This window comes from Enhydra lutris, unplaced genomic scaffold, assembly GCF_002288905.1.
Source record: "Enhydra lutris kenyoni isolate GAN:26980312 unplaced genomic scaffold, ASM228890v2 scaffoldscaffold6, whole genome shotgun sequence".
Classification (NCBI taxonomy): domain Eukaryota; kingdom Metazoa; phylum Chordata; class Mammalia; order Carnivora; family Mustelidae; genus Enhydra; species Enhydra lutris.
Window position 1 is genome coordinate 23544808 of NW_019154090.1, and position 11263 is coordinate 23556070.

The 11263-nt window shown below is 54.6% G+C and overlaps 1 protein-coding gene across 1 annotated transcript in view; it reads left to right on the forward strand.

Moving 5' to 3' along the window:
• The window catches only part of LOC111141651 (transient receptor potential cation channel subfamily C member 4 associated protein), a 70679-nt gene extending 59473 nt beyond the window's left edge, over positions 1 to 11206 (forward strand). Inside the window, exons 11-19 of the mRNA XM_022494370.1 lie at positions 1124 to 1182; positions 3387 to 3488; positions 4595 to 4678; positions 5747 to 5837; positions 6914 to 7054; positions 8000 to 8108; positions 8909 to 9021; positions 9933 to 10139; positions 10280 to 11206. Coding sequence (XP_022350078.1) covers positions 1124 to 1182; positions 3387 to 3488; positions 4595 to 4678; positions 5747 to 5837; positions 6914 to 7054; positions 8000 to 8108; positions 8909 to 9021; positions 9933 to 10139; positions 10280 to 10417 — 1044 coding nt within the window. The 3' untranslated portion in view covers positions 10418 to 11206. The remainder of the gene's footprint in view (positions 1 to 1123; positions 1183 to 3386; positions 3489 to 4594; positions 4679 to 5746; positions 5838 to 6913; positions 7055 to 7999; positions 8109 to 8908; positions 9022 to 9932; positions 10140 to 10279) is intronic.
• Positions 11207 to 11263: the final 57 nt, after the last annotated feature.

Consider the following 11263-nt stretch of genomic DNA (forward strand, 5'->3'; position numbering starts at 1 on the left):
TGGTCACCACCACGAAGGGTCCGGTACCCTGGGACTTGAAAGTGCCACACAGCCATCAGTGCTGTAGGTCCTCCCTGGTCCCTGTGCCATGCTCTGGGGACTTTCCTCCATGCCTTATCTTCCAGCTGACTGGTTTTCTCTTCAGCCTTGTCAGATTTTGCTTCTCAGCCCATGCATCTGAGTTTTTAATTTCAAGTGAATATATTCTGCATTTTGAGATAGCTGACTGTTTGTCAAAAGCTACTTGGTATTTATTCATTACATTAATGTTCTGTACTATTGCATTCCATCTCTTTTATTGCTTGTAACATACTTTTTTTACGGTCTCGGATTGCTCGTGAGGTGCTAATGTTTGTATTTGAGTATTCAGACTCATCTTGGGGTGGAAAGTTGCCTCATGCTCTGCAGTGTAGCCTGGGCCCTGGAGGTTTTTCTTTAGAACACTTTGCTTTTGTCTGCTGGGTACACTAGGTGTACATGTCCCAGGGCAAATTTTTACGTTGAGCACCTTGGCCCTGGAGGTGTGAGCCCAGCAGCCTTCTCCTGTGGGCTCCCTCCACCACCAGCACTATCCCCACAGAAAGAGGCAGCCATGCTAGCTCCCTGGGCTGGTAAGTGGGGGTTTCCTAACCCTTCTTTTCACGAAATGTATATGCTTCCTGGGCTTTATATGGGCTCAGGTTTCTGTCTAGTCCCTGCAGGGCATTTAAAACCCAGCTCCTGGGTAAGTAAGTGTCATTTCCACTTCTCCATCCTCCCCGAGCTGCCTACCATCTGCTCTCATGCTTCCTACTCTGAGCCCAGTCCTTTCTTCATCTCTGATTCCTGTGGATTTTCCTTTGTTAAGAACTTAACCTCACATTTTAAAGAATTTCAGTTATTTTTTTTATCCAAGGTATTGGCAGGGGTAGGGGTTAGCAGGAGGGGTCCCCATTAGCTTCCTCTGCTATTGGCCAGATGTGGAGGTCAGCAAAGGGTTTCTGACTCAAGAGAAGTCCTCATTGTGCATGAAGACAAAGGCTCAGAGAATCAATGACACGCCCAGGCTTTCGGCAGAGTGTTCTGTTTTCTCTGGGAACAGCATGACCATGGTTTGAACATCAAGGGTACACGTGTGTTTTAGGACATCACCTTGAAGATACAGTTCTTGCGGCTTCTCCAGAGTTTCAGCGACCACCACGAGTAAGTACAAGCCGTCCCTGGAAGGAGAGCTGTTGCACCAGCTTGTCTCATCTCCCTGTCCTATCGTTCACAGCCTGGGAGGACCCGGGGGCCCTGCGAGGGCTCAGCCACCTCACCCAGTGTGGGCGGCCGCACTCACGTGACGCGCTGCTGGGCACTGCTGCTGGCACTGCCCTTCCTTTGTGCGCGGCCCGGTGCTGAGCTTGCCCCGGGCCCTCACGGCCAGTCTAGGAAGTGAGTACGGATGTCGCTGGCCCCTTGTTACCCTTGTTACCCTTGGAGTTGATACATCTCTCAACTGTCTGCCGCTCTGAACGAGGAGCTGACAGTGTGGCTCTTCACGGGGACCTCAGGTGGGCAGAGTGGGCTGAGTGTTTATTGAACAGGGGAAATAGTGTTCAGCTGCGCGAAGAGATGTACCCATTCCCATTTTTTTTTTAATTTAATTTTATTTATTTATTTGAGAGAGAGGCAGTGAGAGAGAGCATGAGCGAGGAGAAGGTCAGAGGGAGAAGCAGACTCCCCGTGGAGCTGGGAGCCCGATGCGGGACTCGATCCCGGGACTCCGGGATCATGACCTGAGCCGAAAGCAGTCGTCCAACCAACTGAGCCACCCAGGCGTCCCAGCATTCCCATTTTTTTGAAACACATTTCGCCCTCTCATTTTTTTGTTTTCCAACCTTCAATGGAGAATATATAAGAGAATGATTCTCTGCTATAGGAAAAACAGTGCAGGGGAGGAGTGAGTAGCAGCTGACCCTTGACCTTGGCACTAGGGACAGTGTAGTGGGGACTTTGGTGAGCTGGAACACACAGGCAGTACTGCTCCGCTCTGGCCCACTATGGCTATATAGGAAACTGGACCCGCTGTCGCATAGCTTCTGAGTTTTTCCCCCAAGGGAAGCTCGAAATTAAGATTTCTGTGAAAGGTCCTAATTTTAAACATTGGCTTAAATTCCTCTGAAGCGTTGTATAAGCTACCAGAATGTGCCTGAGAACAGATGTGGTCCAGGGCCTCCACTTTGCTTTTGTCTGGGTCACGTTGACCATCCTCTTTCAGACGTTCTCTGTCTGAGGTTCTCCAGGAGGTGGGTGAACCCTCTGAAAATGGCACCAGTTTGTTCTGATTGTGCACTTTTTGTTTGTTTGTTTTTTCTGAGGAATTGGGTGCCTAACTTTCATCAGACTCTTAAATCTGAGCACTTGTATGTGCTAGGCTCTGGGGAGACAGTGAGCAGTGGAAACAGCTGTGACCCCCACTCTCATGAAGGGCACAGTCCTGAAAGGGAGAAGGACATGAATCAGAGAATGTTATCATTGAATGTATGGTGACAGATGACGATAGTATTCTGGCGGAAGGAGCATGGTTCTGAGAACATTTGACAGGGGTCGTGACCTGGCCAGAGGGCTGTCAGGAGCTCTTCTCTGCAGAAGTTAACTTGTTAGCTGAGATCCGAAGGGTTGGCAGTAATAAACTGGGTGAAAGGGAAGAGTGAGAGGCTGACTATTCCAGAAGAATCTACTGCAGGAGGGAATGCCGTGTATATAGGAAGGCTAGTGTGGCAGGTGATGTGAATGAAGGGGGAGTTGGCTCAGAGCAAGGCTTCGAAGGTGGTTGGTGGCTGAGCCACAGGGCCTTGTGGGTTGTGTTGGTGGGCTTGGCTTTTATATCATCAAAAGTTTAAAATTGTGGGGGCGTTTTTGACAGGGGAGTGACGTGATCAGAGTCCTGTTTCCTAAGGATCTCTGGGTGCTGTGTGTTGAATCAGTTCCTGGGAGAGACCATTTAGGAAGCTGGCTTGGGTGATACCAGGCCTAGAGGTGAAGGGCCCAGGATGGAGTGTCACAGCGGACTCGGGCCCCTGCTGGGAATGCTGGAATAGGGCCAGGTTTGAGAAGCAAAATGGAGATTTTGATTTGGACATCATTGAGTTGGAAGTGCCTTTGAGAGGTCAAATAGGAATGTTCAGGGGCAAACAAAAGGCCTGGAGATGTTGAGGAGAGGGACCTTGTTAGTGAATGCGGCAGGTGGAGAGGTAGGAGGTAGGGCAGAGAGGCTCCCATGGCCGGAGCCCTGTTGCTGCCTCAGGGGCAGGTGGTGTCCAGGGAGGGCACTTAGAGGATTCTCTGATTCTCATCGTGGGACATGGGAAGGTGACTAGCCCAGTGCCTGTCCTTTATCCCCTTCAAACCATGTGTTTCAGGAACAAGTATCTACTGCTCAATAACCAGGAGCTGAATGAACTCAGCGCCATCTCTCTCAAGGCCAACATCCCTGAGGTGGAAGCCGTCCTCAACACTGACAGGTGGGTGGCGGCAGCTGTGGCTGCACACGTGCCCTGGGGTGGTGCGCGCCCACAGACGCGTGCCCACAGGTGTGGTACCAGTGGTTTCTCACTGATGGGCGACTGCAGTGTCCCAGGGGCATCACCTGCCTTACCTCCCTGGGGCCCCCAGCAACCCTCGGAGGGGGGTGCCGGCATCCCTTCCACTTCACAGAGCGGGGAGCAGGGACTCGGAGAGGTCACGTGCCAAAGTCACATGTGCTCTGCCTGCTCCTTTGTCATTCACCTCTGCAGACATGCTTCTTTCTTGCCCTTTGTCAAGTCCCATTAACGAGGTTATGCTTGTGTCACCTTCTGAGCAGTAGGGAGGTCACAGGCTCATGGGGGTCTGGGCAGGGAGGACTATAACCAGCAACAGGAGGCATAATTCTCAGCCTCCTTTTTTTTTTTTTTTTTTTTTTAAGCAGGAGAAATCTGTTCAAATGAAACCATGCACACTCCATAATGTCTGTAGGGGATAAAAGTAGAGCTGTTCTATTGAAGAGGGAACTTAAGGGCCCCAAACCCCTGCCTGCTTGACCCTCTCTCCCCTGTGATGCAGTCCGAGTCATTTCCTCATCTAATGTCTTTGCTTCCTAGATTGGGAAACTGAGGCCCAGAGGCACAGGGACTTGTCCAAAGCCAGCTGGAGTGGAACATGGGGCCTAGGGTACTCCCTTTCTCACCCTACTGGCACAGACTTTGCCCCATCTGGGAGACTGTCACAGCATTTCAGACTCACTTGGGTGGAAACAGCCCTCCCTCTAGCAGTTCTGAGCATGGACTCTGGGTTTTTCTGGCCTCTGATCACCCGCTAGTGGGTCTGGGAAGGGAAAGCTGGCCTGAGACGTGGTGTGAATTCACTTGGCTCTTCATTTCTAAGACTGCAGGAGTCCTTGGGGTGCTCTGGGTCCAGGCAGAGCAGGGGAGCCTCCTGTCGCCTTGGAAATGTCTCCAGGTGTTTTCACCCACCGAAAGCAGCAGAGAGACCCAGCCCCATGGCCCCAGGACAACAGTAATCCTTCGGCCAAGTGGGGCTGGGCCCTGTCAGCCTCAGGTCTGTCGCCAGTGTCCCTGTTTTATTCCAGGAGTTTGGTGTGTGATGGGAAGAGGGGCTTACTAACTCGTCTGCTGCAGGTCATGAAGAAGGAGCCAGCCGAGTCCTCTTTCAGGTAGGTTTGGGGACTGGCACCTGCCACTCCTGAAGGGCCCAGAAACCTAGTGTTTCCCAGGTGGTTAGAAATACCTCATTTAGTTACCAGCTTCCACCCTGGACATCTGACTGCTGTGGGGCAGAGGGGGTCCAACTCAGCAGGTATGTGTGAGCTTCTGCGTACCAGCAGCGCATTTCAAGAACTGACCAGGCATTCACCAAGCGCCTACTCTGTGCTGGCGTTGGACAGACAGGTGGTAGGGAAATAGGAGCTATAGCCCCTGCCCACAGGAGTTCCCTGGGTTGCAGGAAACAAGCATGAAAAGAAACCGGTAGTTTTCTTTCATACTACATGAATGTAGTATGAAAAGGAGCGGAGCCAGGACCTGCCCCTGGAACTGAGGGATCAAAGGAAAGCCCCTTCCCTAGGTGGGGGCTGGTGGGGTGGGCGGGGAGGGGGAGGGCTTCTCAGAGCTCCTCCTGCTCGCCTGAGATGAGTCGTGAAGGCTGTGGGCAGAAGCTGGCTAAGGGAGGCATTCTGTCAGGGCTGGGCTGTGAAGCGTCAGTAGGCTCTGTGCCCTCATATGCACCGCCCCCTGCAGGTCATCTCAGCCCGACTTGTCCAGACTTCCCCTCATTGATCCCAGCTCTGCCCTCTGGGGGTACATCTTCTCTAGGACAGCCCATCAGAAGTGAGCTCAGTGGCTCATCTGCACACGTCCATCCAGTTCCTCATGCATTCCCAGCCCCACTTTCCATTGTCCCCCTGTTCTTCTGAAGGGTCAAAACCTAGAGTGCATTTTCATATGTGTCCTATGTAGCCAGCCCTTTGGTCCTAGATCCCCCTGCTCAGAGACTCAGACCGAGCCAAATAGAGGACGATTCCCCACTGAACTGTCTGTTCCGTGAGGACTTATCCTTACCATGTCCCCAATGCCTAGTGTGAGGTCTGATGCCTAGCAGATGTGCAGTAAATGTCGATAAATCAAGAGACAGCAAACATCTCCCAGCCCCTTGGTGAATAGAATATGGGACAGAAGAGGGCAGCCTTAGCCACCTGGGCCAGGGGTCAACATTTGGGTCGCAGGTTTTGGCAAGCCCGGGCTGTGGAGAGTTTCCTCCGAGGGACCACCTCCTATGCAGACCAGATGTTCCTGCTGAAGCGAGGCCTACTGGAGGTAATGGCCTGGAGGAGCCAGGGTGTTGGGTGTCCCGTTCTCCCCGCAGCCCCATGCGTTGCTCTCCTTCCTGAGCCCTAGACAGCTGGTCAGGAGCAGACCACTTCTCTTTATTTTAAAATGCCAATCCAGATTGCCCTAGGACTTCTCCCGAGCTTCGAGCTGTGGGTTCCCGTAGGTGCTTAATGGATGCTGGAGGGAGCTGGGGGTGCCCGTGCAGAGTGAGAGAGTCTGAAGTTACCCAGTAAGGCCTTTTGACCCTGAGGATATTTTGCTGTTGTCCAAAAGTTAATTTCCTTTTATTATAAAATGGCCTTCAGAAAAAGAAAAATTTATAAAAGGCAGGGAGCAAAATGGCCAAAGTTATAATTGGTTTTAAAAAAATCAAAAAGGGATACAAACAAGGAACTGACCCATGAACTGTAAATCCATAATAAATTGATCCAAATTAGCATTCCTTCAGGAAAATGAAAAATGGAAGCAGTTGAACTATCATAGAAAACTTTAAAAAGTTAAATTGGCTTTATGTTCCTGATAAAAATTCATTAATTTTAGTATAAACTTTCTTATTCATAAATATGAAGACAAACCATGGGGTCAAAATGTGTCCCGTGCCCTTAAACCCTATGCTTCATTTACCTGAGTGGCCTCAGTGCTCAGGCAGTGGCCGATGTTCCTTCTGGAAACAGCTCCCCTCGCCTGCAACTGGGGAGCCCTGGGCAAGCAGGAGAGCTCATGGCTGCCTACCCCAACCCGCCCCCAACCTGCTGGTGAGGTGTATCAGGCCTGGCCCCACCCTTGGAGCTCCCAGCATCCCCAGATGAGAATCTAGACAGGGGAACTGGTTCTATCAACTGACGTGGATGCTTACTCGGAGCAGGTGTCATGTGGTCGGGGCTCTGTGCCTGGCCCTGGCGGGCATTGGCAGGGGGCTGGGGAGGGTAGGGAGGGGCAGGCAGCGGGCAGCTTGGATGAGCACAGCCTGGGGGCGGCAGCCACGTCTGCCTGTTGGCCCCAGGGCTCAGCCTTCTTCCTGCCTTCATCCTGTCCTCTCCCCTGTCCTCTCCCTCCCCCAGCACATCCTGTACTGCATTGTGGACAGCGAGTGCAAGTCGAGGGATGTGCTCCAGAGTTACTTTGACCTTCTGGGGGAGTTAATGAAGTTCAACGTTGACGCGTTCAAGAGATTCAACAAATACATCAACACTGATGCAAAGGTAAGACTAGCCCAGGCTCTGTGGGGTTTGCCACGGTGTTCAGAAGTTGTCATGGAGGGGTGCCTGGGTGGCTCAGTCAGTTAAGCATCTGCCTTTGGCTCAAGTCATGACCTCAGGGTTCTGGAATTGGGCACTGCATAGGGTTCCCTGCTCAGTGGGGTGTCTGCTTCTCCCTCTCCCTCTGCCCCCAACCCTGCTCATGTTCGCTTGTGCTCTCAAGTAAATAAAGTCTTTAAAAAGAAAAAAAAGGGCTGCACCTGGGTGGCTCAGTGGGTTAAAGCCTCTGCCTTCGGCTCAGGTCATGATCCCAGGGTCCTGGGATCGAGCCCTGCATCGGGCTCTCTGCTCCTCGGGGAGCCTGCTTCCTCCTCTCTCTGCCTGCCTCTCTGACTACTTGTGATTCTGTCTGTCTAATAAATAAATAAAATTTTAAAAAAAAAGAAAAAAAAAAGAAGATGAAGTTACCTTTGAGCCCTGGTCCTTGCTAGTCTTCGGGTGCTGGTTTTTAATTGGAGAGCCCTGGGGAGTCAGTGGGCAGTCTTCAGTGAACAGTCGTTCTCCCCTGCTCTGTGCCGGGACTGCGCTAGACCCTGTGGGTGTCCAGGGGTGGTCGGTGCAGCTGCTGGGGGTCAGTGAGACGGTGGGGGCCCGGGGCTTTGACCTGGCCCTGATGTGGTGCGGTGGGTGCCGGGCTGAGCTCCAGAAGGGCACGACTGGGCCTGGTTGTTCACCTCCTGGGCTCTCTGACAGAAACACAGCTCAGGCCAATAGAGGTGGAAAGAGAGGAGCCCAGGTTTTGTCACAGCCTTGGTCTGACCAGAAACCACTGGGCCCGGGTAAAGGGGTGCCCCTCGTAGTGAGCACCACCAACCCCTCAGCCCCGGGGCCACAGCTCGGTGCAGCGGGAGCCTCCCAGCACCTGTCTGAGCTTGGGCTCCACTCCAGTTCCAGGTGTTCTTGAAGCAGATCAACAGCTCTCTGGTAGACTCCAACATGCTGGTGCGCTGCGTCACTCTGTCGCTGGACCGCTTTGAGAACCAGGTGGACATGAAAGGTAAGAAAAACCCGTCCTGCCTGGGCGAATCGGCCCAATGTGGCCGCACCAGTGTCAAACACCCAGCGTCTCACAAGGACACACCAGTGGCTAGAGGCACCTGTCCCAAATGCCCACATGGCTGGGGTCAAGGTCGTGGCTCTCTGGGAGATTTTCCTGGCTGGTTTGACTTTTCTGACATCTGTGCTTCCTTTCATAAGACATGCATTTTAATAAAAGTGAAGAAACTGGGGCGCCTGGGTGGCTCAGTGGGTTAAGCCGCTGCCTTCGGCTCGGGTCATGATCTCAGAGTCCTGGGATCGAGCCCCGCATCGGGCTCTCTGCTCTCTAGGGGAGCCTGCTTCCTCCTCTCTCTCTGCCTGCTTGTGATCTCTCTGTCAAACAAATAAATAAAATCTTTAAAAAAAAAAAAAAAAAAAAAAAAATGAAGAAACTATTGTTGCAATCAAAATGCAGAAACCAGACACGCCCCGCCCCCCCAGCTGGAATTGCCTGGGATGAGAGGGGCCAGGTAGTGAGCCGAAGGGAGGGAGGGCCTCAGAGGGAGGTGGCCCCTGCACCCACTGAGGGACGAGGGCTGGTGAACTCCTGCTGGGCCTTCCTGAGAACGTGGGCTCTTCCTGAGAGGCAGCACCTGCCTGTGTTCCTGCTGCAGCCGCTGCTCCTGTGGCCGCTTCCACGACCTGGGCTCCCAACTCCGGGGTTGGGACCCCAGGGAGGGCATGGCTGGAAGCCTGAGTGGCGCGTCCCTGGTCCTGAGCCACAGACCAGCTTCCAAGCCTCGACTCTTCTGTCCCCAGTTGCTGAGGTCCTGTCCGAGTGCCGCCTGCTCGCTTACATATCCCAAGTCCCCACTCAGATGTCTTTCCTCTTCCGCCTCATCAACATCATCCACGTGCAGACACTGACCCAGGTGAGATGCCATGTGGCCCCTGCGGTAGGGCCCCGAGGCAGGGCAGGGATATGGGAGGTGGCTCCCTCGTCTTGGAGCCCGATGGTTGATCTGTCCCACCTTCCCTAGAAGTGTATCTTGATCCATCTGTTGGTTCCTAGAAAACCCTGCCAGCTATTCTGAGGACTTTTTCAGTAAGGGAGCAGTGCCCCATTTTATGGACAGGGCCTGAGGGGGTAGCAAGTCTCCAAAGTCATGGGTGGGTCAGCATTGGCATTGAGTTCTTGATTCTCGGTCCAGTGCTCTCAGCGCCCCTCCTCTGCGCAGGCTTTGGGGTTGGACTTGATGTTGCCTCCCACCCCCTCCCTGACTAACCATGGTTGTCCCTTCGTCAAGCTTCACACTCCTTTTCTAGAATGGGGGTGATGCTGTACCCCTCAAAGGTTGTCCTCTGTTCCTTCAGCCAACACACACTTGCTGAGGCAGGGAGCTGGGCCGGGGCCGCACAGTGAGCCTAACGGGCCGAGACTTTTCCCTCGTGCAGCCCCGGCCTAGTGCCGAGTGGGAGTTAGTGAGGCGGCTGCCCCTAAGGCAGGCCCCCTGCCCTGTGCGGGGATCCAGAGCTCCCAGGAAGAAGCGATGCCTCAGCTGACTCTGGAGGAGGAGTGGACTCCAGCTGGACCGACGACCAGGGTCGCACCAGGGTGGGGACGGGTGGTGGGTGGAGGGACAGGCAGGTACTCGGGTACTCAGGGCGGGTCCGCTCTCAGGCCTGGGCAGGGGGCAGCTCGGTGCGTGGCCTGTGAGCTCTGCCGGGGGCCCTACAGGGTCTGGGCGCAGGGCGCCCTCCCTGCCCCTCCGCAGCCTAGGTTCGCCAGGGGCTGCCGGGGCTCCCCGCCCACCCCTGACTGGGATGGCCCGGCACCTGGCAGGAGAATGTCAGCTGCCTCAACACCAGCCTGGTGATCCTGATGCTGGCCCGCCGGAAAGAGCGGCTGCCGCTGTACCTGCGGCTGCTGCAGCGGATGGAGCACAGCAAGAAGTACCCCGGCTTCCTGCTCAACAACTTCCACAACCTGCTGCGCTTCTGGCAGCAGCATTACCTGCACAAGGACAAGGACAGCACCTGCCTGGAGAACGTGAGTGCCCCCCCAGCCCCAGCGGGTGGGGCGTGGCCCCCGCCTGGGCCGTGCTGTGGGCAGCTCCTTGTCCCCTTATCAAGGCCCTCTGCATGGTGCTGGGTTCCACCTGGGTCCTCTGCCCCTCTCTCTCTGCCCAGAGCTCCTGCATCAGCTTCTCCTACTGGAAGGAGACCGTGTCCATCCTGTTGAACCCAGACCGCCAGTCGCCCTCTGCCCTTGTCAGCTACATTGAGGAGCCCTACATGGACATAGACAGGGACTTCACCGAGGAGTGACCTTGGGCCAGGCCTCGGGAGGCTGCTGGGCCAGGGCCCGTGCGGGTGAGCGTGGGGATGTGTGCCACACGCTGTGCCCTGGCTGCATCCCCCCCTACCCCCCGCCTCCCCGCTACTCTGCCTGCCCCACATCTTCAGGTACAGGCTTGGTGGGAAGGAGCATCTAGAAACCCCTGGCCCTTGGGTCAGAGTGCCCCAGGTCATTGGGGGAACCTCGGTTCCCTCAAGCTCCCCATGATAAGGACAGGGACGGGATGCCCACTCTTCCTTCAGAACCCTGGGGCCCTGGCCCACCCAGAGGTAAAGGAACTTTTAAAAATAGCTCTGTCTGAGCTTTTGCCCAGTCTCTTGGCTGGCAGTCCTGGGGTGGGGAGGGAGGTACGGGCACCCTCCTCCAATCTGTGAGCCAAGCTTGCTCCGGCCTTTGGACCCAGGCAAAGGCTTCTGAGCCCCCTGGGCAGGGGTGGGGGCTACAGAGGACGCCGCCTTCCCCCACACCTGCCCCTCTGTCCCTCCCTCCCTTGTTTTCCTTTAGTTCCTCTGGTTCTGTTTGCTCACTGGCCGCTGTGTTCATCCCAGGGGGGTTCCCCTAGAAGTGGGGGCCTTTTTCTTCCATCCCTTGGGGCACAGGGTACCTGTGCCCTTCCCCGGGGCAGCGTCTCCTGCCTGAGCACGCACACACAGGAGCCTGGCTAGGAGCACACCCTCGGCCCCTCCTTGTGTTGCCAATTTATTAACAACAAATAAACCGATTAAGTGGAGACTATTAAAGAACTTTATTTTAAATGACTGATGTGGACCTGACTTTTGTCCAGGGACCGTGTGTTCCTTTCTTCTCCTGAACCT